This window comes from Triticum aestivum, chromosome 3A, assembly GCF_018294505.1.
Source record: "Triticum aestivum cultivar Chinese Spring chromosome 3A, IWGSC CS RefSeq v2.1, whole genome shotgun sequence".
Classification (NCBI taxonomy): domain Eukaryota; kingdom Viridiplantae; phylum Streptophyta; class Magnoliopsida; order Poales; family Poaceae; genus Triticum; species Triticum aestivum.
The window spans coordinates 64,387,546-64,412,203 of NC_057800.1; the positions used below are offsets into that span (position 1 = coordinate 64,387,546).

Sequence of the window (24,658 nt, forward strand, 5' to 3'; positions counted from 1 at the left end):
GTTTGTCTCGTTTTTTTTCTCCTTTTCTTTTTATTTTCCTTGAGCATAGCCCTTTTTGGTCAGTCCTTTTTGCGGCAGAGCGGTACTACCGCTGGGTGCGCGGTACTACCGCTGACAAGGGTCAAGCGGTACTACCGCCCACCCCAGCGTTACTATCGCTGCAGGGCGGGCGATGGGGGGGGGGTTATGTCGGGGCAGGGGGAGTTGTTTCTCCCCCATACCCATTCGCCCTCACTCGTCTTCCTCGTCGCTCCAGCGACCTCTCACCACAGGAGGGGCCCGGCCGGCCGCCGTTTTCGTGTCGTCCCTCTCCATTTCCTCCGGTGGAGTCGATCCCCACCATGTCCTCTAGCCATGGATGCCGGTATTGCCCCCGTTCCCGTTCTCTCTTTGCCTAGATCTTGCATCTAGTTTTTAGGGGCAATAGGCACTGTTCTTCTCGTCTTTTGGCTAAGGCGAGGCTTGAGTAGGATGGAGATGGCTTCTAGGCCCTGTGGACTGAGGTTTGGTAGGTTTATTTTTGAATTTGGCATCTCCGGTAGTGCCGGATCCGTCCACGGCAGTGGGGAACTGCCGTTCCCCATTTGGCGCGGTACTACCGCCCTCCTCGAGCGGTACTACCGTGCAGGCGGTACTGCCACTTATGGGTTGCGGTACTACCGTTCCCCATCTGGCGCGGTACTACCGCCCTCTTCGAGCGGTACTACCGTGCAAGCTAGATGCCTAATTCCATCTTTTCTTACCAAGCTTTGATCCGTGTTGTGTTCTTTGGTGGCTTATGCTCTTTTCTTTCAAGTGTTTCTTCTGCTCGTGTGTTTGGTTCTAGGTGGTGATCATCCTGAGCAGCAGGCCCACCGTGTCAACCCCGGTCGTGCCACGTCAAAGCGCTACCGCACTTCTGAGTCAGTCGGTGGTTCATCTAGTGCTCAACCGCCGCCAGCAGGTGCAACCTCAAGTGCTCCACCGCCACCTCAGCACACGAAGAGATCTGCAAGCAAGCCAAAGGGAAAGACTGTGACTGAGATGAATGCCAAGTAATTGTGGGCAAAGCGTCGCCGCAACCCCTATGAGGAAGACCAAGATCCCACTTTGGTCAACCGCCTGTTCTGGAACCGCTTTCAGTTCTCCATCTTCTTTGATGTGATCAAGGCTAAGAAGAATCACTTTGTTGATGTCCGTTCCATCGACACCGATCCAATGGAAAAGGACCTTGAGTACTTTGGCGAAGCCCTTCAGATGTGCACTCAGTTGAACATTCTCATAATCATGCAGTTCAACAAGGACTTTGATGCCGACATCATATGTCAATTCTATGCCACTGTCCATCTTGGAACTAATGCAGAAAGGACCTTGACTTGGATGACGAATGGCAAGTTGCTCACTGTCACGTGGAAGGCCTTCATGGAGTTACTTGGGATGGAAGATCACGGGCTTGAGCATCCAGTCGGCTTCCGTCCTCACCGCAATGTCACCTCCACTCACAAGCAAGCTCTCTGGCCCTACTGCTCTCAGAAGGTTAACCCCAAGACAAAGAAGGTAACCTATGAGTTGTCTACCTATCTGGACATCCTTCACCGTGTCTTCCGCGAGACTCTTTTCCCGTGCATTGGGAATCTGGATATGGTCCACTCCTATCTTGTGGACATGCTTCTCTTCTGCCAGCATGAGAAGGAAGAAACCACTAGAGAGACCCTGGACATTTCTCATGTTATGTGGTCTAAACTTCTGTCTGCCATTTCTGAGTGCAAGTGCCCGATCTATGGTCCTTTCATCATGCTGCTCATTGAGAAGGCCTGGGCACATCACTATCCAAGGGCTGCGCTGGAAACTGGAGAGTTAATTTCTCATGATATCAAACGTCTGCGGAAGAAGGACAACTGGGGCACCCAGGCCCATCGATCTGATGCTCCACCTTCTGAGGCTGACATGGAGTCCGAGGACGATGTTGAGGCCGACAAGGATGAGGACTATGTGCCTCCGGTGTGGAGCCCTCATGGGCTAAGAGGATTAAGCACAAGATGAAGAAGCTTTTCTGCATGGAGTTTCATGGCCAGTACATGTCTCATGTCTCTGAGAAGAAGGCCCGTAGACGTCACAAGGAGCTCATGCGCCAGTTGGGTGCCACTGTTAACAGCGGATCTGAGGAAAGGATCACTGACGAGGAGGAGTGGGTTCATCAGCATTGCCCATGGACCGATTCAGACGCCGAGCAGTTTCCGACCGACGACGGTGGTGCAGACGATCATACTGAGATGTGATGTTTGAGATCCTCGGCTTGCTATCACCTAGAGCCGTAGCAATGTTCTTTGCCCTTTTGGTGTCTCGCTGCCAAAGGGGGAGAGAGTTTAGGGATTTGTGGTGTTGCCGTGTTGCGAGTGTGTCTTTGTGGTTTGTGGTGTCTTGTGTTTTCTCGTCGTTTTGCTTGGTTTGGTTTGGTGCCAGTGAGACCTAAGTTCTAGACATATGGTGTGAGACATATGCTACCTTATCTTTACCTTTATTATCTATGTCTATCTAGTACTGTAGTATCTTATGAGTTGCATGCTTATCCTGTTTTATACCCTGCTCTCATGTATCCTGTGCTTAGAATTGTTGGACTATAAAATATAGGGGGAGTGTTGATCCTAATGTGTGTGTCTTGCATTCCAAAGGCACTACTAACTAGGTGCACACATTCAGGGGGAGCCCGTCTATATTTTGTAGTTCTAAGTATCTTTACCTTCATGTCTTTTCCCTGTGCAAATCCCTGGTTGTCATCAATCCGCCAAAAGGGGGAGATTGTTAAGGCACATCTCTCTCGATGTAGTTTTGGTGATTGATGACAACATATTTGCGGACTAACCATGTGCTTTGAGCATTTTAGAGATTCATCCTTTGGCTCGAGACGATTTCTTTCCCCTCGGAGTGTTTTTCAAGACGGTGTAGCTCTTTCATTTCTTGTTGGTGGACTAGTTTCGTAGGAGTCACCGTACTATCAAGAGGGGGTCCACTTCGGTAAGGCTAGGGTGGAATCATCATGTACACTTCCTTTTCACACCCTCTGGGCCTTCCCGCGTCGTTGGAGGTTTGATTCCCAGCTTTTTGGGCAGTCTTTGGCCCCAGCGGTAGTACCGCGGTGCCCAGCGGTAGTACTGCTTGAGGGTCCTCAGCGGCAGTACCGCTGCGGTACCGGGCCACTACCGCCTTGACTCGAGGGGGGCGCTTCTCGTGTCGGGTTGAGAGGCACTTGCAGCGGTAGTAGGTGCGGTAGTACCGCTCGAGAGCGGTAGTACCCCCTACCACCGCGGCAGTACCGCGATGGGCCAGTCCCTCCTCTTTCTTCAAGCCCTCCCAGGATGGGTGGTAGTACCGCAAGGGGGAGCGGTAGTACCGCTGGGTCCAGCGGTAGTACCGCCCTCTACAGGGCTGTTTTGGGGGTACCAGTTGGATGGGGTCCTTTTGTATAAAATGGGGTCTCCTTCTTCCTTGTTGACTCACATCTTCCCCCATAAGCTCCATCAATGCTCCAAGCTCCATTTTTTGCCCGATCTCTCTCCCTAGCCAATCATACTTGTTGATTTTCTCGGGAGTGGTTGAGAAGGCCCCGATCAACACTTCCACCAAGAGAAATTTGATTCCACCACCAATCCCTAGCGGATCTTGTTACTCTTGGGTGTTTGAGCACCCTAGACGGTTGAGGTCACCACGAAACCATAGTCCATTGTGGTGAAACTTCATGGTGTTGTTGGGAGCCTCCGATTGAGTTGTGGAGTTTGCCCCAACCTTGTTTGTAAAGGTCCGGTCTCCGCCTCCAAGGGCACCAATAGTGGAATCACGGCATATCGCATTGTGTGAGGGCGTGAGGAGAATACGGTGGCCCTAGTGGCTTCTTGGTGAGCATTGTGCCTCCACACCGCTCTAACAAAGACGTACTTCCCCTCAAAAGGAAGGAACTTCGGTAACACATCCTCGTCTTCACCGGGTCCACTCTTGGTTATCTCTTACCTTTACTTGTGCAAGCTTATTAGTGCTACTTCTCTTGCTTGCTTGTATGTTCATTGTTGTTGCATCATATAGGTTGCTCACCTAGTTGCACATCTAGACAACCTACTTTGATGCAAAGTTTAATTTGGTAAAGAAAAGCTAAAAATTGTTAGTTGCCTATTCACCCCCCCCTCTAGTCAACCTTATCGATCCTTTCAGACGTTCACATGACACCATTAAGGGAATCACAACATACATACTATCAAAATATCAAACACATATCAAGTTCACATGATTACTTGCAACATGATTTCTCCCATGACCTCAATAACAAAAGTAACTACTCATAAATGATAATCATGCTCAAGATCAGAGGGGTATTAAATAGCATATTGGATCTGAACATATAATCTTCCACTAAATAAACCATATAGTAATCAACTACAAGATGTAATCAACACTACTAGTCACCCACAAGCACTAATCTACAGTTCCGGTAACAAGATTGAACACAAGACATGAACTAGGGTTTGAGATGAGATGGTGCCGTTGAAGATGTTGATGAAGATTGCCCTCCCCAAGATGGGAGAGTTGTTGGTGATGATGATGACGATGATTTCCCCCTTTGGGAGGAAAGTTCCCCCGGTGGAATCGCTCCACCGGAGGGCAAAAGTGCTCCTGCCCAAGTTCCGCCTCGAGACGGTGGCCCTCTGTCCTGAAAGTCCTCCCCTTATTTTTTCTAGGTCAAAATGGCTTATATACCAGAAGATGGGCCTGGTGAGCACAACCCACCAGGGCGCGCCTGGGCTCCCTGGCGTGCCCGGGTGGGTTGTGCCCACCTGGTGGGCCCCCTCTGGTAGTTACTTTCTCCAATATTCTCCATATATTTGATAAAAAATCTCCGTGAAGTTTTAGCTTGTTTGGAGTTGTGCAGAATAGGTGGCCTGGCGTAGCTTTTCCAGGTCCAGATTTCCAGCTGCCAAAATTCTCCCTCTTTGTGTATACCTTGCATATTATGAGAGAAACGGCATTAGAATTACTCCCAAAAAGGCATTATTATGGATAAAAATATCATAAATAACAGTAAGAAAATATGATGCAAAATGGACATACCAACGGTCAATTGCAAAGGTGATATCTGATAGAGATAGATAAAACTAAATAAAAGATAACTAAATATTTTTGGGTTTTTTGGTTTATAGATCTGAAAATAAAAGATTGCAAAATAGTAGATTGGAAACAAATATGATAGAAAATAGACCCGAGGGCCATAGGTTTCACTAGAGGCTTCTCTCATGAAGGCAAATAATATGGTGGGTGAACAAATTACTGTCGAGCAATTGATAGAAAAGCGCAAAGTTATGATGATATCCAAGGCAATGATTATGAATATAGGCATCACGTTCGTGTCAAGTAGACCGACTCCTACCTGCATCTACTACTATTACTCCACACATCGACCGCTATCCAGCATACATCTAGAGTATTAAGTTCATAAAGAACGGAGTAACGTCTTAAGTAAGATGACATGATGTAGAGGGATAAACTCAAGCAATATGATGAAAACCCCATCTTTTTATCCTTGATGGCAACAATACAAATACGTGCCTCGCTACCCCTTCTTTGTCACTGGGTGAGGACACCACAAGATTGAACCCAAAACTAAGCACCTCTCCCATTGCAAGAAAAACCAATCTAGTTGGCCAAACCAAACCGATAATTCGAAGAGAAATACAAAGATATAAAATCATGCATATAGAATTTGAAGAAGATTCAAATAATATTCATAGATAATCTGATCATAAATCCACAATTCATCGAATCTCGACAAACACACCGCAAAAGAAGATTACATCGGATAGATCTCCAAGAGCATCGAGGAGAAAATGGTATTGAGAATCAAAGAGAGAGAAGAAGCCATCTAGCTACTAGCTATGGACCCGTAGGTCTAAGGTAAACTACTCACGCTTCATCGGAAGGGTAATAGGGTTGATATAGAAGCCCTCCATGATCGAATCCCCCTCTGGCAGATCACCGGAAAAGGCCCCAAGATGGGATCTCATGGGTACAGAAGGTTGCGGCAGGAAAAGTGTTTTCGTGGCTCCCTCTAAGGGTTTTGGAATATATGTGAATTTATAGGATGAAGAGGTAGGTCAGGAAATCCCCCAGGGGGCCACAAGGCAGGGGGTGCCCCCCCCCTAGGGCGCGCCCTCCACCCTTGCCGCCGCCTCATGGCTCTTCTTGCTTGGGCTCCAAGTCCTTCGGGTGTCTTCTGGTCCAAGAAAAATCATCGCAAAGTTTTATTCCGTTTGATATTCCTTTTCTGTGAAACTCAAAAACAAGGGGAAAACAGAAACTGGCACTGGGCTCTGGGTTAATAGTTAGTCCCAAAAATAATATAAAATAGCATATTAATGCATATAAAACATCCAAAATAGATAATATAATAGAATGGAACAATCAAAAATTATAGATACGTTGGAGACATATCACCTACAGGGATGTAGATCGCGGACAAGACAAGAGACAACTTCACGAAACAATTTTATTTTACACATAGGGGATGTTATGTCAAAATCTTCCATTGATCCTCTCAACAAATACCTTGGGTTGCAAGGCTTATGCCTCAACCCATACCTTACCAAACTACTCACACATAAAGATCATATCGCGGGAAGAAAACATTGAAGAACACATCTTGAGATTGATTGATTGCAATATCTCTTACAATGGATGCCTTGTGTGATGCACGATTACAAGTATGAATGGGATGGATAAGCACTATGGTGGTGGTGGCGGCTAGGGTTTGTGAATGAGGATGATGATGAAGAGGTTCTAGCTTATGTGCTCGTCTCCTGGTTCACATTTCGACGGGGTCCCTTTAACAAAAGTTGTTTGGGTGGACGATCTGCCAAACGGGTGCTCATACGGGCGCTCGTGCCCGTATGGAACGTCGTCTTATGTGCTGACTTCGTGCAGATGCTTCCTGTTGATTCCTTCTTCCTCCATTCTCCTTCCATTCCATTTCCACACGTGATTTCTTCCCTTTTTAGCCCATTTCCTGTGGAAACACATCAAAGAGAGGATTTGTGGATTCCTTTGCATTCATTAGTCATTAGTACCGATATCGGAGCGAACATCTCTTTTTAATTGAAATATCTCGATTTAAACAAAGGTGAAATAAGTGTAAAAATATCACTCAATAACCACAACCACCTTCAGGCTTCTGCCGCTCCCCCGATGTGGGGCTACATCGACGACGCCCGCGGCGATGGCGACCATGTCCACGCATCTGCCGCACCCTGGCATGGGCCTGCGCTTCGAGGACGACCACGGGGACGATGACCACTCCAGGCATCTGCGCTCCCCGACGTGGTCACGAATGCTACCTGCCCCGCTCCCATCGGGGTGCTTGGAGATCGGCGCAGGTGTCCTAGTCAGAGCTTTGCTCGGCAATGCCTAGCCCCGAAACTCTTCCATTTCTACTTTTTTTTGTTCTTGAGATGCATACATTAGAAGTGAATCTGCTGGCCGGAGGTGAACTAGGTCGTTTTGTTTTGAATGTGTCAACTGAACCAATAGAACAACCTTTTTCTATGTATTTCGTTACCACTGACTGGAAATCATTTGTTTTGTGTGATCTGAGCAAAACAGAGATGCATACTAGTCTTCCAGGATGGAATGGCATTTTTTGTCCCTACATTTTGTTGTAGTTGTGATAGACTATGAGATTTGAGAAGAAAATAAATGATTTAGAGCTAGATTGATCATGCCATGTGCGCTGAATTTCTGCAGTGGGGAAAGGGATTTTTAGAGTTTATGGTCATCTTCGTTGAACAGCATAAGAGATAATTAAACTGAAAAGGGATACGTAATCAAAGCTTGTTTTTCATTTAGAGAGAAGGATTCATGACTGAACGTGTACTCTACTATACATTTTTTCTTAAATTTTCCATCTCATTGTACAAATTTTCTTAAATTTTCCTGGAAGATGGCAAATATAGTTATCGAATCATGGCAACTTTAGTTCTCGGATCATGGAAAATTCATTGCTTTCTTGCCATGGCAACTTTTGATTTTGGATCATGGTGCAAATTTAACCGTTTCTACCATGGCATTTTTTTGGTAGACCGTGGCAACTAATCATATACTTTTTGCCATGTAAACATAAAAAATTTAGCTAACTGATCATGGCAAATTTAGTTTACGCATCATAGCAAATTTGCTTCCTGGAAGATGGCAAATATGGTTATCGAATGATGGCAAATTTAGTTCTCGGGTCATGGCAAATTCATTGCTTTCTTGCCATGGCAACTTTTGATTTTTAAAATTGTCGTTGTAATTCTTTAAATTGTCAAAAACAACACAAAATGCCAAATATTGCCATGGCAAGTTTTACTAATTATTTCACCTTTATTAACATGGCAAATTTACCTAAATCCCCATGGCAATATTTAACTTTTATTGCCATGGCAAGTTTTATTATTAATTTTACTTTTATTAACATGGCAAAGTTATCTAAATCCCCATGGCAATATTTAAATTTTTATTGTGTTTAACTATTTTTTGCCATGGCTAATATACCTTCATTAACATGGCAAATTTACCTAAATCCCCATGGTAATACTTAACTTTTATTGCCATGGCAAGTTTTTATTTTTATTTTACTGATGGCAAATTGACCCTTATTAACATGGCAAATTTACCTAAATTCCCATGGCAATTTTTTAATTTTATTGCCATGGCAAGATTTGCTACTCCCTCCGTCCAAAAATTCTTGTCCTAGATTTGTCTAAATACAATGTATCAAATCACATTTTAGTATTAGATACATGCGTATCTAACAAATCTAAGACAAGAATTTCGGGATGGAGGTAGTATTTATTTGGCCTTTATTAACATGGCAGATTTTACTGTTTTTGCCATGTCAAATATATGCAAATATTAATATGATTTTGGTTATGGCGTTTCTCTTTGTTTTTTTTTTTAGTTTTTCATCTTTTTGTGTTTTTTCAGACACGGCATTTTTCGCATACATTACATGTAAATTTAAGTAAAAATACTATGACATTTTTTGCTATGAATTTGCCATTGCAAATTATTTTGTTTGTATGATGGAAATTGCCATGACGTTTCTTTTCTTTTTTGGGTTATTGTTAAAATATATTCTTGTTCACCCATGCCAATTTTCTTCGTTTGAAATTTGATGGCATTTTTTACTTATCAAAGCAAAAAAATTGGGTTTTTTTGTCACAGCAAAAGAGAAGAAAAATCTGGGCTTTTTTCTTTTATTTTGCGTTACCTTTTGGGCTGTTAGGGGCTGGGAGGCGTTCGCGCCTTGGCTTTCTCCTCCCGAATGAGTGGGTTCAATTGTTGCCTCTCTTGTACCGAACGAAACGTTCGACCTAGGATGCTCCCAAACTATACCTGGGCATATCTCGGGCCGGGCCGGGCTTCAGGCCGGGCCAAAAAAAGCCTGGTGCTACAAACCTAGGCCCAAGCCTGGCCTGACCCGGCCATCGGGCCTACAAAATCGGGCCCGAGCCCAAGAAAGCCCGACACGGCCCGGTCGGCCCGGCCTGACCACGACTAAAAATGTGTTTTGTGCATACCCGAGACCGGCCAGACCTGCCCGTCGGGCTCAGTTTCCAGGCCCGAGCCCGGCCTGATGGCACACTCGGGCTCAACCTGGCCCGGGATTTTTGGGCTGGATCGGGCCGTCCAGGCCGGGCTGCCTATGGCCAAGTCTATCCCAAACCGAACGTTCCCGCAATATCAAGGTCCAATTTTTACTATTTCTGATGGTCGTTGTGTTCGAGAGAAGCTAATGTGCGAGGGGAGAAAGGGGGCAAGGACGATGGCGAGGAGAAGGGGTCGGGAAAGGTGGCATGGAGGAGAAATGAAGGCAGCAAGGGAAAGGGGACGGAAATGAGGGTGCAAAAGTGTGATGGAGTTTCCCGCAAAAAAAGTGTGATGTAGTTTTCATAAAAAGGTCCGGTCGCGTCAGTTATTTCGGTACGGAGGGAGTAGCATTTCTCTGCCAGACGAAGAGAAGATTATACTCGCAATAACAAAAAAAAAACACAAGAGAAGGATAAATGGCGTGTGTCTGGAGTTGATAAATTGCAAAGCTTCACGAAAGTACAATGTGAGATTCCTCGGGTTCCGATTCCCATTTGACAGCAGCCACGGCACAAGTTTCCTTCCGAACAGTACAATTTGTCATCAGGGTCACCAACTTGAGTTTGAAACGCGTGCTATATATATCAGCAGTTCACGTTCAGCACTGCACGGCAGCATAAAGAGAGATTCTTCGAGTCTCAATTAGTAGCAGATAAATTTTCCAATCAGCATCTAGACCAGATAAATCTCTCCCTCCATCCAAGAATCTACTTTACCCGAGACTTTGCCGTGCGCTCATTGGGCTCAATCATATGCGATAAACCGAAGTTCTATCCGCCGCGCCATCGCCTTCTTTCCCTCTTTATAAAAGGCCAGCAAGGAGATCAGGCTTCTTCCAACACCACAATGGCTCACAACTTCGTGCCTGATGCATGGGGTTGGATCACCAGCCTGCCCCCATTCTCCCAGTGGCGCACCAACACCATGTCCCTCTGCATCTGCGCCACGCCTTCAGCGTCGGCGTCATCACAGCCGACATCAATGACCCTCTCGGTTGCCAAAACACCTCCCACCCAGCCTTCCTACCTCACCTTCTCCATCTCCGCCAACTACCGCGAGCCGATATTCCTGTGGACGTCGAAACCGGTCCACCTGAAAACCAAGGCGCAGCAATCCCTGGACGAGCAAGACATGGTGCAGCTGTTTGTGGACATCGTGAACCAGGTGCTGTGGTACGGGCCGGACAACAGCAGCAAGCCGTCCTTCCGGTTCCCCGGGGCGCAGCACCTCCATGGCGGCAGCTTCAGCGACGCGTTCAACATAGTCTTCTTGTCACTTGCTTTCCTGGTCTGCATCTACGAGGCGCCCCGCGACCTCCGCCGTGGGTGCCTGGACTCACTGAGGACCCAGCTGACCAGCCCAAAGTGCAGAGGCGCTGCAAAGACCCTCGTCAAAATGCTCGGCGCCAACCTCGAGGACCAGTGGATGCAGACGATGAATCTCGCGGTGACCAACTGGATGGCCGAGATGCGGTCCTCACACCACGCGCCCAGGGCAGCGTCACCGCTCTTCTCGTACGCCCTCCAGGCAAGCGGGCTCTGGAAGGTCCAGCTGTACTGCCCAGTGATCGCCATGGGCATGGAGGATCCTGCGGCAGCGGCGGCGCAGGATGAGCGCCTTCTCTTCTCACTCACTTATCAGCAACTTGAAGGCGTGGTCCAGCTAGCCTACAAAACAGTCAGAAGGGATAACTGGATTGATATCGAGGTAAAGGTGGATAACATAAGGTCAGTGGTATTCACATATACAGATTTCCATTCTCTTTGTCGCATTAACCATTTCTAAGCACCCCCGACCGCTGTCATCAATACCAAAAAATTAATAGAGAGAACAGCCGAGTTTTGTAGTTGACATTTCCTCAAAGGTCTAACTAACAACTTAGATCCTTGGAAGAGTAAAACTATTTTGTTGATGCCTACAGCAAGGCAACAACATGTTTTAGAAGTTCAAATGCTTGTTGATCTTAGCTGTGACTGGGCTAAATGTTTACTCAATCAAAAACACTGAAATCTAACAACTCAATTGTTTCAGTTAAGATACTGCCAACCGTAGAAAGCAAATTTCGAATTTCCTCATATATGTGAAGAACACTTACTGTGGCATTCCTCGATATCAGGTGCGACGTGGACCCTTTGGTCTCCGAGACCCTCATGGCGGAGCGCGGATATGGTTCTGAAGAGAAGCATTTCCCATCTCGTGTCATGCTGCAGATCACACCTATGCAACAAACAGATGTACTGTCAGTTTCAGTCAGCAAGTCATCCGACAACCCCACCCACGAGTTCGGTATTGAAAAAGGCTTCGAGGGCTCGTTCGATCCCCCAAACTCATTTGGTCTCAAGGCCTCTGTCACTGAAAGCCTCACGCTGGCCATGAAACCCTGGAAATTCGAGCAGTCCGTGCACGGAAACACTGCAACCTTGAACTGGTTTCTGCACGACGGCATGAACGGGAGGGAGGTTTGTGCTTCAAAGCCTTCCAAGCTTTCGCTGCTTCAGCCGAGGGCTTGGTTCCGTGACAGGTACTCAAATGCGTACCGCCCATTCACAAAGCAGGGCGGAATCATTTTTGCCCGCGATGAGTATGGAGACAGTGTAAACTGGAAGGTCTGTGGTGCAGCATTAGGAAAGACTATGGACTGGGAAATCAGAGGCTGGATTTGGCTAACCTACTGGCCAAACAAACAAAGGACCTCTCACAGTGAGACAAGGTGGCTTGAATTCAGAGAATGTCTGCAACTTCCCCTTACAAAGTTTCCATAGTCTATCTGTAGTATTTCAAATGATGTGTATAGCAGTGTTAGTGGTGTGTGTGCATGTAAGACAGTAAGAGCTATAAATAAATAAATGAAGTTATTATATTGTAGTTTTGCTATACATTTAAGAGATAAGAGAAAGAAATTCCAAACGTGCCTCTTGGAGCAATATAACGCAAGTCCTTTTTGGTTTTGTGTGTGGGGGGGGGGGGGGGGGGGGGGTGCTAATCACATGTGGCACGTGGAACTATAATGCAACAATTAACTCAACATTCTGTGTATGTACCACTTTATCTCAAGAGATGACTTGAGTTCAACCAAACAAATAAAGCAACATGGCCAGCAAAGCAAGCTCTTTAAATATGGATAGTTTTTACTACACATGAACTCAACATGTAGGGCAACTTCTTCTACCCGTTGGCTTGTAGTAGTATAACAGTTACGCAGTAAGATGAAAACCATAAATGCCTACAAAGCTTTATGCTACAGACACTATAGCTCTAATATGAAAAGACTCTTAAGCCCATCAAATTCCATATATGTACTCTTCATTTACTTACATTGTTTATCAGCATTCAATTCCATAATTATCATGTTGAGAACTTCAACTTTGGAGTAATCATATGTAACTTCAACTTTGGAGTAATCATATGTAACTTCAACTTTCTTTTTTGAGGGACTATGCAACTTTAACTGTGTAAAGCAGTTTTAAAGCTCTTTTTCTATAAGAAGAAAATAAAAGGAAATGGAAAAAACACTATGATAGGTTCCTCGACATCCATCAGCATGCTTACAAAAACGCGAACATTTTTTTCATGGAGATCAACTGGAACCTGCCTAGACTTGTCGATGCAAAGTTCTCCATGTCACCACTTGGCCATGTGCTGCCGGAGGTGAGAAGCGGCAGGAGGTGAATGTGCTCCTACACCCTGTAGCGGAGATGCTGGAATATAAACTGGTGATGTTGCTCCGCAAAGATCACCAGGTATGATAGATTGTGGCTGGACATAAGGTCCTCCTGGTGAATGAAACAAAGCTATCACTGGTGGTCGTATGGCGGGGCACCTGGTGATGCTGTGGTTTGAGCTGGTGAAGACTTAGGTGGCAGCACCATTGCAGGCCTCTCAGATCTCCCTGCAATGTACAAGGAACAAATAAACAATTACTCTGCATGACCTAAGGATTGAGGAATATTTTATTATTAAATTGCCCTTTATTGCAGAACAATGTAATGCAACCACATAAGGCATTCTGAGAAAGTAACAGAGAAATAACCCGAGAATGGCACTCCTCACAGGTTGCACACATCACAAATTATTACGAACAAAAAGATACACATAATACAGGTAGATGAATCAGACCAGAACAACATGCTCCATTTTATAGGTCCATCAGAAGGTGAACTATGGAAGCTCTACATTGAACACAGATCTCAGTATCTCATAGCAAGCAACGCGACAGAAATTTGATCTTAGGGCTTCATGCTGAAAGACTAAATACAGCCGGAACACTGGAAAAATATGGTTTCTCTACTATATGCCGTCCACATAATATCCACACTCACCGTGACTAATATACATTTTTTTACAGAAGATCTCTCCCTCCCTTCCCCCCGATTCCCGTCGCGTGTGTGCGTCATCCATCAGAGTGTGCTTTCCACTCACCGTGACTAATATACATTTTTTTACAGAAGATCTCTCCCTCCCTTCCCCCCGATTCCCGTCGCGTGTGTGCGTCATCCATCAGAGTGTGCTTTCCACTCACCGTGACTAATACACATTTTTTTACAGAAGATCTCTCCCTCCCTTCCCCCCGTCCCCCCGATTCCCGTCGCGTGTGTGCGTCATCCATCAGAGTGTGGTTTCCACTCACCGCCCTCACACCTCCTCCCACCCACAGCTATGCGCCGAGCACCACTTTTAGCCCCCCCCCCCCCCCCCCCGCGCGCACGGCAGCTCAAAGCAAGCGGCGGTATAAATTCCATCCAATTCCGGACTCACCCCTCCAGAATCACCAAACCCTAGCCAGTTCGGAGGCGTTAGAGCTAGAGTTGGAGCCATGGTAAGGGAGGTTGCTATGTTCTTCCGTCACATTTTTTACATTTCATTTCTTGTATTTGGATGAACATATGAATGAATCAAATTTGGAGTACTAGTATCATGAACCATTTCTAAGTTCCACCTCAAAATTATGAAGAAAAAAAATCACAATCTGAATGGAACCACTACTCTTCTTTCTAAATGTTTCACCTCAAAAGAATGTTCTTGACCAAGAACTTATTGAGTGCAATCGATATAATCTCGGATGGAATTCATCCTAAGCATTTCTTGAACAAAAATGTTCTTCGAAAATATCATCAACAAAGATAACAATGAAAATAATGAAGGATACAATTAAACAGATTACAAACACATATAATTTCAGATGCAACTAAACAAATTAGAACAGAATTCGGATGCAGCTAAAACATTTTCATTTTTGTTCAACAAAATTCTGGTGCCTTTGCCTCTATAGGTATTAAAGTTGCAGCTTGTAAATGTAAGATACACACAAATCTTGGAACATTGTACACTGTTGGATAACCCCCATGTAGTAGTGGGAAAACCAAACTCCCAGAACACTATCCATAACTTGATACTAGTAAAGATTAGTTGCATACTTCATCACACAAAAAAAGGGAACAACAAAATTAGTTAATACCTTGAGCTGCAGATGATGGTGCAACTTCCCCTAGAAAATCTTGAGCTGGTGATTTGTTTACAGAAGCTTCCTTGTAGCTATCAACAAGTCCCATCTGGCTGTGAGGTAAAGTGGGATCTTCTTTTTGGAGTAATGAGTAATACTTTCTGTTCACCTTTTCTATTTCTCGGTAACGCTCTATTTGAAGTTGTGATTTCTGTCAAAAAATAGATGTGAAGCCAAAGAACACGTGAGAAATCTCACGACTAGCATAAGCAAATGAGCAAAATGCATTCACAGTACTTAAACTTGAGCTGTATGCGCACTTTAGTCACTGTACTTTGAAAACCTCAAGTTATGGTTGCTAAAGACGTTTGAGAGGCCTATCTACGGTCACTGGTTCCGGTACCGTAAGTATTTCGGTGAGTTGGCATACGTACAATATGAGCGGCATTTGACCGTAGGTGGGCTCTTCGAGCGTCTTCAGTGACCATAAATTGAGGGTTCCACAATACTACAGTAACCAAAGTGTGCTCATGGAACAAGTTTTGAGTACCATAAATGCATTTTACTCTAACAAATTTACAGTAGAACATAGAAAAAATTAAATGCAAACCTTCTGTTCATGGGCTTTTCTAAGCAAATTGATGTGATGTTTGTACATTTTCGACATATCTTCCTGTGGCTGGTCACTAGCAGATAGGACTTGGTTGAGCTCTTCCTCGAAAAAAAGGAGTTGGCTGAGCTGCTCAGGACCAGGTGATGTATTTGGCTGAAATCCTGTTTGGCTCCTGCCTTCAGAGTGTGCTATTTCAAGAGGGACATGATGCATTGCGGTTGATGATTGCATTTCAGGGTGCAAATTCTGAAGTGCCCTGGTGCCCAATGTACTTGTTCCTTCTGCTTCTGCAGGCCGATCATGTACTGTGGCTGATTGTTGTATTTCAGACTGCAGCTTATCAGTTGTCACCATGCCCAAAGTGCCTGCTGGTTCTTCTCCTGCGTGCAGATCCCATGAAGGTTCTACACTTTGACGAGCATTCATACTTCCTAGCAAAGGCATGCCAGACAGATCAGTCTTTTCAAATAAAACATCCTGCATTGAGGTTGATGGTTGCATTTCAGGCTGCGAACCGTGGGCTGCTAATGCGCCCAGTATACCTCCCCATTCTGCCTCTGTAGGTTGATACTGCATTGACTGTAAACATGTCGTGGCCTCCATGCCAGGAATACCTGCTGGCTCTGCTTCTGCAGGTGGATGGGGCAAGGTTGCTAAACTTTGTTGGGCAGGCAGATTTCTCAATTGTTGCATATGCATGCTCGATCCACATATCTGAGTTGCTCCAATTCTCAGGATTTGTTTATTCTGTGAGTGTGTCACTAAATTTGATATCTCAGCTTGTTGTTTATGAAGGATATTATTTTCTCTAAAAGAGAAAACATCATCCACTAAATCAATTCTTCTCTCCACAGCCATGTTGGGAAATACATCAACTGACACATGGCATTCTCTTTGCTGTGTGACAGACACATGACATTCTCTTTGCTGTGTGACTGACACATTGGTAGCTTCATCAGTTTCTTCGGCAGCAACTTGGGCTGGTTCTTCTATGTTCTGTAGCATTCTATTGATTGATTGTCTTAGCTCAGATATATAGCTCCAACAAGGAGATTTTCCATCCAGTAAATTTAACCAAAATACAGATGGATCCCCATCCAGCATAGACATTCCCTCCTTTTCACCAATTACAGTAATGCTTCTTGAATAAAACTCCCCACTCATATTAGCTTTCGATATGTACACACTGTTTATTTTGGAGCTGTCTTCTGTATATGTGGGTAATTTTGTTACGAACTCTAAAATCACTTCATCCATAAAACTGGTGCCCCTTTCAGAATGCTTACTTGAATACCTATCTTGCAGAAGCTCACCAAATCTGGTGAAGAGAAATTGTGCACCCCAACTGAGCAAGGAATGGCTTGAACTGTGCATTACATCCTGGATGTTGCTATCAATAAGCCTGCCCTGCTTTGCAAGCACAAAGTTGTTCTCCTCCACTGTGAAAGGAGTATACAATCGGAAAATGCTCACATACTTAAGTTGTGACTCTATGTTGATTCTTTGAAGAGCTTTCAGGTCATTAGATGGGTTCCAGTCGCTGCTATATATGATGACTGCATCAACTGATAGTAGCTTAATGCTTGGGAGGCATGCACGACTTTCAATCAGCAAAACAAATCTCCCCTTGGTCTTGTCATTGAACATATCAATTGCCGCCTGTTTACTTGACATCACCGCACCACATTTGACATGTTCATAAGACTCAGGGCCAAATCTGTGACACACAACACCTTCCAGAATGTCACCCATTGGATTTGCACCTGCTCCACCAGACTGCCGTAGTACAAAAAAAGTATAAAAAGCATGATGAGCTCAGAGAAAATAAGGTTTGTCATTGAAGTTGAAGATTAAAGATGAGCATCAAGAGAATAATTCAAAAAAGAAATGAGAACATTGACAGATACTTGAGGGGACATGTTCACACCAGTATGTAAAGAGTGCCTATACACCGCGAGAGGAAATCATTCAAGTGTGTATCACATAAAATAAATAGGGAGATCAGATACTGTGTACATTATTCTTGCCAAAGAATCACCCATCATATAAGACATAAGTAAAGGAGGGCAGTGCTTGAGTATCTGACCTGAAAAAGAACAATTACTCTCAACCTCCTGTTGCTGGTCTCTTTAAGCATTTTGTCAAGAAGTAGTAGCTTGTCGCTTGCGTGCACTCCAATATCTACTGTTTCGGTCATATCAGGATTGTTGACAGGTGAATCTTCCAGACATTCACGGAGGTAAGGGTGATTACAGCACTGTTACACAACGATAATAACAGATCAAAGTCAGTGACAGTGTCAATACGGTACCTTCACAGAAAAAGGTAGCAATGTACATAGCATATAGGCTGTCTATTTATTGCCATGCAAGCATGAATAGTTGCAAAGCTAACCTTTGAGAGAGACAAGAGAATGTCCCGAAGAGCTTCAACACTATTAGCTTTCTTCTTAGACTGGAGGACAGATGAATTTGAAAGCAGAATGGAACAATAGACACCTAGCTGCACTTGTGAAATGTAAGCAGGAACCCAGTGCTCTAGAAATTTTGAAGAATCTGCTTTGCGCTCATATGCAATATGATGTGCAAATATTATTTTTGACTTCTCAAGGGCATCAGCAGTGTCAACATAGCCGCTATTATCTTTCTGTCCCGATCTAAGGAAAGCTAGCATGTTCCTGTACTCAGGGATATCCTGCAAAATAGCAAGATTTGGCAAGGCTTGTTTGCAGTACAGAAACAACCATACAGAGCAGAGCTGTTGATAAGTACTTCAATTGGGGAGCTCACAAGCAACACTCTAAAACCAGTACAAAGTTGCTTCAGCTGTTCCAGATATTTTAGAGCAAAGTGTTGATAATAATCAACTATGATTGCCTCCCAACCAATACGTGCAATAGGCTCAATGTCCTGTGTTATGGGGCAGAGAGATCACAATTAAATGGAAACATAAACTTAAAAGATGAGCTAGGGCCTAGAGGACCAGTAATGACAACAACAATATGATATGAAGATGCAATTTCTGTGGTCTTAATGTGTAAGCAGCACTAATTGTGCTAAGAACAACAGAGGACTCTTAGCACTTACCTCTAAGATAGCCTCAGGATGGGATAAGAGAACTTGTGACGTTATGTGGTTTCCGTTCTCGAAGAACTGCTGAGCTTGAATCGACTTGAGCATGTCTTTCCGCCCATCATGCACAACAACATTGATATGTGGTGCTAATTTATTGAACTGAACCTCCCATAAGGAGAGAGAAGCAGTAGTAGTGACAATCAGAAAAGGTTGGCGAGCATCAGCTAACACAACCATTGTGAATAAGATGGTCTTTAATATATGTTCCTGCATGATAGCGTTGATACATGAATTAAATACTGTTCATTTTGGGTATGTTTGGTTCAAAACTAACTTTGCCACAGCTCAGCTTAGGAAATGTGTGGCTTGCCACGGAAGTGAAAAGAATGAAGCTACAGGGTTGCAAAAGTAGAGAAAAGTGTGGCTACCATTTTTTGTGTAAGATTGTACATCTCACCATGCAAATTTCTGGAACTACTTATTTTAGGGGATTTCTAGAACTACAAAACAAGAATTCAGGTGGAAAGCTCGGAAATAAGAACAAAGCCTCTCCTTTTGTCAGAAGTACCTTTTTGTGTAAGACTGAAATACTAGTTCCTACCTTATCATCAACAAGAACAGAGCCATGAGATTTAGACCAGGACTCCAGGAGCTTGTTGAAAGGACAGACCCAGTGCATAGAAGCTCCCACACAAGGTGGGGTCTGGGGAGGGATTATAGGAACCTAGTCTTACCCCTGCAAAGTGCAATGCAGAGAGGCTGGTTCGAACCCAGGACCTCTTGGCACAAGTGGGGAGGACTTCACCATTGCGCTAGGCCTGCCCTCACTCCAGGAGCTTGTTGACACAATATAAATGGTCATTGTCAAAATCAGGATGGCACCCATCTGGCAGTCTCTGAAGTTTCTGAACTGGGCATTGCTTAACCTGTAAAGTCCAGTAATTATATGTACAAAAAACATTAGTCTTATTTTACAGATTGTGTTAAGGAGAAAAAAAGGGCAGTTCAACAAACATGCATCAGTCTTCACCACACATACATAACATACAGAGTAAGAACGGACTCATAGCAAAGAAAAGAGATGATATAATGTCAATGTTGTGATAATTCAACAAGGATACGAGAAACTCACGTGTGAAAGAAAAAATATGGTGCAGTGAATGTGTACTTAGCAGTTAGAAGACCAGTTACACTAATTTTATGTTTTCAAAGTTCCAATGACTAGTACAACCACATCTTAAACAGCCATGGAATCTAATTATCACAAGATGACATACTAACATGTAGGTAACACAAATATCATAATGGTTATGCTTTATAGCATACAGATTAAGTCCACTTTACAACCCCCAACTAACCACATGTAGGTAACACAAAGCAGCCATCTATTTCCACTTTAAACCAACAGTGTTTAACTTACCCCCCCCCCCCCCCCTCCCTCAACTCTATAACCGGTTAGAATACAACCTCAAACTGCCGATACCAGTTAAATTACCCCCCTGAAATGATTGGTTGGTGGTTCTGCGTGACTTGATATCCTATTTGAGTATTTGACTGGTCAGAGCTGATGTGGCATCCACTTGAGCACCAGCATGTCCGTTGTCTGCTCACTCAGAAGGTTTTGGTGTCGGATTTTGTTCTGCTTTCCGGTTGGGTGGCTCAGGGGGTACATTAAACCATCTGGTTAGTTGGTTGTAAAGTGGACTTATCACTTACAGCATATCACGAAGATGTAATTCACATAATGAACTATAAAACTAAAAACTTACAAAGAGTAATAGCATATATCACAAAAATTACTATTTCCTGTTATGCCTTTGTTTTTGTGGAAGTAGATGGCTGCTTTGGTGCTTCACGGTTGTTCTCATATTTCTTTTTAAGTTCATCAGCCTCAAACGTATATAAAACAGGGTAATGTTTCACCAGACAGGATCACCTTTAATTGTCTCGAAGCTGGACCTTCTTTCTGAATGCTAATGGGTCCGCCATCTCCAGGCATGCTCTTGTGCTAACACAACATCGAAATAGTATTATGATAGAAAATGTAAAACCCCACTTCCATTTTTGGACAATGGAGATACATCTCCGGCCTCTACAAGCCAGAGAATGGACACAACCATGAACCCAACTCACATTGATGCATAAAAATGAGAAAGCACACGGTGAATAAGGGATAGGGACAGGCACATCGATTGCGGATTTGATCACTTCCGAGTTTTTTTTTCTTTTTTCTCGCGTAGGGATGGCTTTGGTCTTATATGACTTTGCTATTCGCCAGCGTGTTTTTGTGTGTGTGCGTTTGTGTTGGCTGTGTGTATCTTAGTTATGCAGAGGCCGGGTGTGTGCTCATTGTGTTTGTATCCTCTTGATGCTTCATTTTGAGTCAATAAATTCACCCTTTGTCGAAAAAAGGGACAAGGGAGCCGATGTAAGTTGGAAGTTGCTGAAGGAAACAACGTCTAACTATATTATACTTCACAGTGATACCTGTTCGGAATAAATAGTTGGAAATGGCTCACTTCTTAACGATGATGAACCACTTCGTCTGCAAAATAAGGTTAACACAGAATAAACATGTATTCCAAGTGCATGTTCAATATCAAATAAACAGCAACACAGTGACAAATAAAGCACCTTGTATGGCCAATGGATTGACCTCTGTCTTCCACTGCAAGGCTGCTTTCAGCCAGTCTGTTTTGTGGGCACAAATCAGTAAGTCTGTGTGGCTGCACCTGCAACGATCGACAAGAAAAAAGTTAGTCCTTACCATTGTTTTTAAATGGTCCTAGAGGACAAGGGCACTGACTGCTGTGTAGCGGCTGTTGCAGTGCTGCTATAGCCTTCCAAGCTTTTGCTGCTTCCTGCAGATTCCATGACAGGTACCCAAATGTGTACCGTCCATTCACCAAACAGGATGGCGTCATGTTTGTCCGCGATGTGCACAGAGACAATTTCTGGTGAAAGGTCTGCCGTGAAGCACTCAGAATGACTATTGACTGGGATATCCCAGTCTAGATTTGATTAACCTACTAGCTTAACACACAAAGGACCTCTTACAGTAAGACACGGCGGCTTGAATGGAGTGTGCATGCAACTTTTCGTTGCAAAGTTCCATAACAATTATGTACTGCTTACAATGATTGAATGGCAGTAGTAGTGGTATGCTACTAAGTACTAACAGTTTACTGACCTTTCTACAGCAATTCAATATATAGTAAGACCTGCAGAAATATGACTTCCTAATATGCCTCAATTTAATGCCAACCCTAAGCACTATCCCGAGTTCCTACCAGCCATTTTCAAGGGCTAACTCGAGTCCAGCCAAACAAATAAGAAAAGATATCAACAGAGTAAGCTCATTAAATATGGACTCAACTTTTACCATAGTACATGAACTCAACGCACAGGACAACTTCTTGTACCCGTTGACTTATGGTATAAAGCTATTCTCTCCAGTAAGATGAAAACCATAAGTGACTACAGAGCTTCGGGTTGCAGATAATTTGAAGTATTTCCTAGCAGCTAGAATGAAAGTTATCCCTATTGCTCCGCATGACTACAACCCTCATAGCTAAAACCCTAATATGAGAAAAGACTAAACCCATCATCACCATCTTGGTACTCTTCATGTGCTTCCATTTTTACATCAGCACTCAACTCCACAATTATCATGTCAAGAACTTCCTCGACGTTGAAGTAATCATAACTTACGTTCGCTTCTTTATGTAAAGCCTTCCCTTTTGGTTGGGATACTTCCAGGGTCTTGTGCTCCTCATGGGTACTTCTCAAATCATTGCTCACTTCTTTCTTCACCTTACGTGCCACGGTCCCTGCAGACTCAGACTCATCCTTAGCATCAGACCGACGCAGCGCAGCTGTCGGCCCATTTGAGATAAGAGAAGGAGGAGACTCCGATTCATCCTTCCCATCAGAAGGATGTGATGCAGCGGTTGCCCCATTAGACGTCAGCAATGGAGGTGCCAGCGTGCAACCAGAGTTGGCATCCGGGGACTGCTCTGAGAAGTTGACACGTGCTTTGGCGCCATACATTGCCCTTGCCGCATCATCATATGCACGTGCAGCTTCGACTGCAGTAGGGAATGAACCAAGCCACAGCCGATTGCCACGGTTGGGCTCACGGATCTCAGCAACCCATTTCCCCCACGTCCTCTGCCTCACACCGCGGTAAGCGCAGTTTGAATTCTCTGGACCTCCTTTCCCTGCCATGCACCCTTTCTTGGAACCCTTGGCCGGTGCTTTCCGGGATCCATTCTCTTGCTGGAGCTTCTGGTTTTCCTCCTTCCACTTCTTGATGGTTTCAGCAACCGAATCAGGACCGGTGCTTCTCCTGCGCACTTTCTTCTTCCTGTTCATCAAGGCAATCCATATCACAAGTGAAAACACTTTGAAACAAAAAACATAACCAGCCAGTCATATAAATCTTTCTCATAAAAAAAAGTCGTATAAATCTAAAACAGAACGAAGCAGGGCTATCCTTGTTTCCTTGGTGGAAAAAGTCAAGGAGATTATTATCACTTGGGTTGGGTACCAACCGCAATCGAGCCCCCGAGGATATAGTTTATGATGCTATGCACCAGCAAAATCGTACCGCCATGGCATGGGCAATCCCCGACCGCCGCCATGGACATGGGGACTTCTGCATCCGATTCAGAGGACGGCGCCGCCTCACCCGACCTAACACCGACAGTTCGCCACGCGCCGCTCTGAATCTCGCCGAACTCCAGTCCCCAACCGAGAAGGCGGAGGAAACCATAATTCTGTAGCCGGCGGAAACCCGGCGAACCGAACTGAAGGGCGGCCGCCGACCTAGGGCGACCACCGCCGACCTACGACTAGTCCGACACGCGCCGCGGTAACAGGAAACGAACAGCGGATAGCTACTTTAGATGGGCATGTTTCACGGTACCGAGCAACCGCGGAAACACGCGCAAATTCCATGTCGCGGCGACGGCGCGCCGCCGCCGCCTCAGCAATGCCCGTAGATTCGAGCGAAAACGCGGCGGGATAGAGGTGGGGGTGGAGGGAGTGGTTCCGGCGCTCACCTTTCCTGCCCGGGGCAGTCCCCTTCCCGCTTGCTACCCCCGGTCTCCATGGAGCGAGAAGAGGGACGAGAGAGATCTCCTCTCGCTTCGGCTGCTCTCCCCTCGCCGCCTCCGCGGCCGCTCCCTTATCCGGGCGGCGCCACCAACCAGATCTCCCGCGGCCGGCCGGCGGTGGCACCCGCGCCGGATCTCTCCCCGCCTCGCCTCAGCTCCGCATGCAGCCCGCCCTGTCGGCCGGTGTCGGTCGGTGCTCCCCGCTCTCCCGCCCCGCTGCCGCCGCCTTGGTTTTGACGTGGGGTGCGGGGGCAGGGGCGGGGGTGGGGTGGGGTGGGGGTGGGTCAACACGAGTGGCACGGCCGTCACCCGCTCTCTGCCCCCGTTTTAACTGGGGCGGTGCCCGTGCTGTGCTGGCCGCCTCCACAGCACAGCGGTGGCTCTCCTCCCGTGCCAGTATGCCACCACGGCCAGTAAAGGCAAGTCGTAACTTGCAGGCAGCCTTCCAAACGAACTCGATTCCCTCTGGATTCGCTGATATCGTATCACCGTCGGGCGCCGATTTCAAATTTCGTTTCCGCCGTTCCCCTTTTGATGGAAAGAGGGAGCGGGAGAGGCTGAATCTCAACATTTTTCGTGTGATGTTGCCACTAAAGAGATGGATGTAGGGTTTGTTTGGAATGCTGTCTCGAGCTGCCCTGCCAATTTTCGGCATCGGTGTGCACGTGGACCTCCGCCAACTTTCCGTAGTCGGTTCTGTTTTTACACCACACGTGTTGGCGAAACCGAGGATGTAAATTCCCTCGTCAAATTATTGGCGCCCCTGAGT

At 45.3% G+C, this 24,658-nt stretch overlaps 1 protein-coding gene and 1 pseudogene across 2 annotated transcripts; one reads left to right on the plus strand and one right to left on the minus strand.

Moving 5' to 3' along the window:
* The first annotated feature begins 10,075 nt into the window (after window positions 1-10,075).
* LOC123060315 (uncharacterized) lies at window positions 10,076-12,497 on the plus strand. The gene is made up of 2 exons (XM_044482975.1): window positions 10,076-11,372; window positions 11,762-12,497. Exons 1-2 carry the CDS (start codon window positions 10,492-10,494, stop codon window positions 12,405-12,407), a joined length of 1,527 nt encoding a protein of 508 aa, XP_044338910.1. The 5' UTR covers window positions 10,076-10,491; the 3' UTR covers window positions 12,408-12,497.
* Window positions 12,498-12,603: 106 nt separating this feature from the next.
* On the minus strand, window positions 12,604-24,285 carry LOC123060316 (uncharacterized; annotated as a pseudogene). The gene is made up of 15 exons (XR_006427885.1): window positions 23,836-24,285; window positions 22,484-23,138; window positions 21,963-22,058; window positions 21,407-21,504; window positions 21,260-21,317; window positions 20,709-20,780; window positions 19,591-19,698; window positions 19,374-19,415; window positions 18,785-19,039; window positions 18,470-18,607; window positions 18,093-18,392; window positions 17,785-17,955; window positions 15,696-17,474; window positions 15,101-15,296; window positions 12,604-13,534 (listed from the first exon to the last, which is right to left on the minus strand). The product of XR_006427885.1 is annotated as an uncharacterized protein (transcript).
* Window positions 24,286-24,658: the final 373 nt, after the last annotated feature.

Bases quoted from the DNA above. Each gene is read 5' to 3' on its own strand.
- LOC123060315 (XM_044482975.1), top strand. From the start codon at position 10,492: ATGGCTCACAACTTCGTGCCTGATGCATGGGGTTGGATCACCAGCCTG. The intron at 11,373-11,761 runs GTCAGTGGTATT...CCTCGATATCAG, and splicing joins GTAAAGGTGGATAACATAAG to GTGCGACGTGGACCCTTTGG.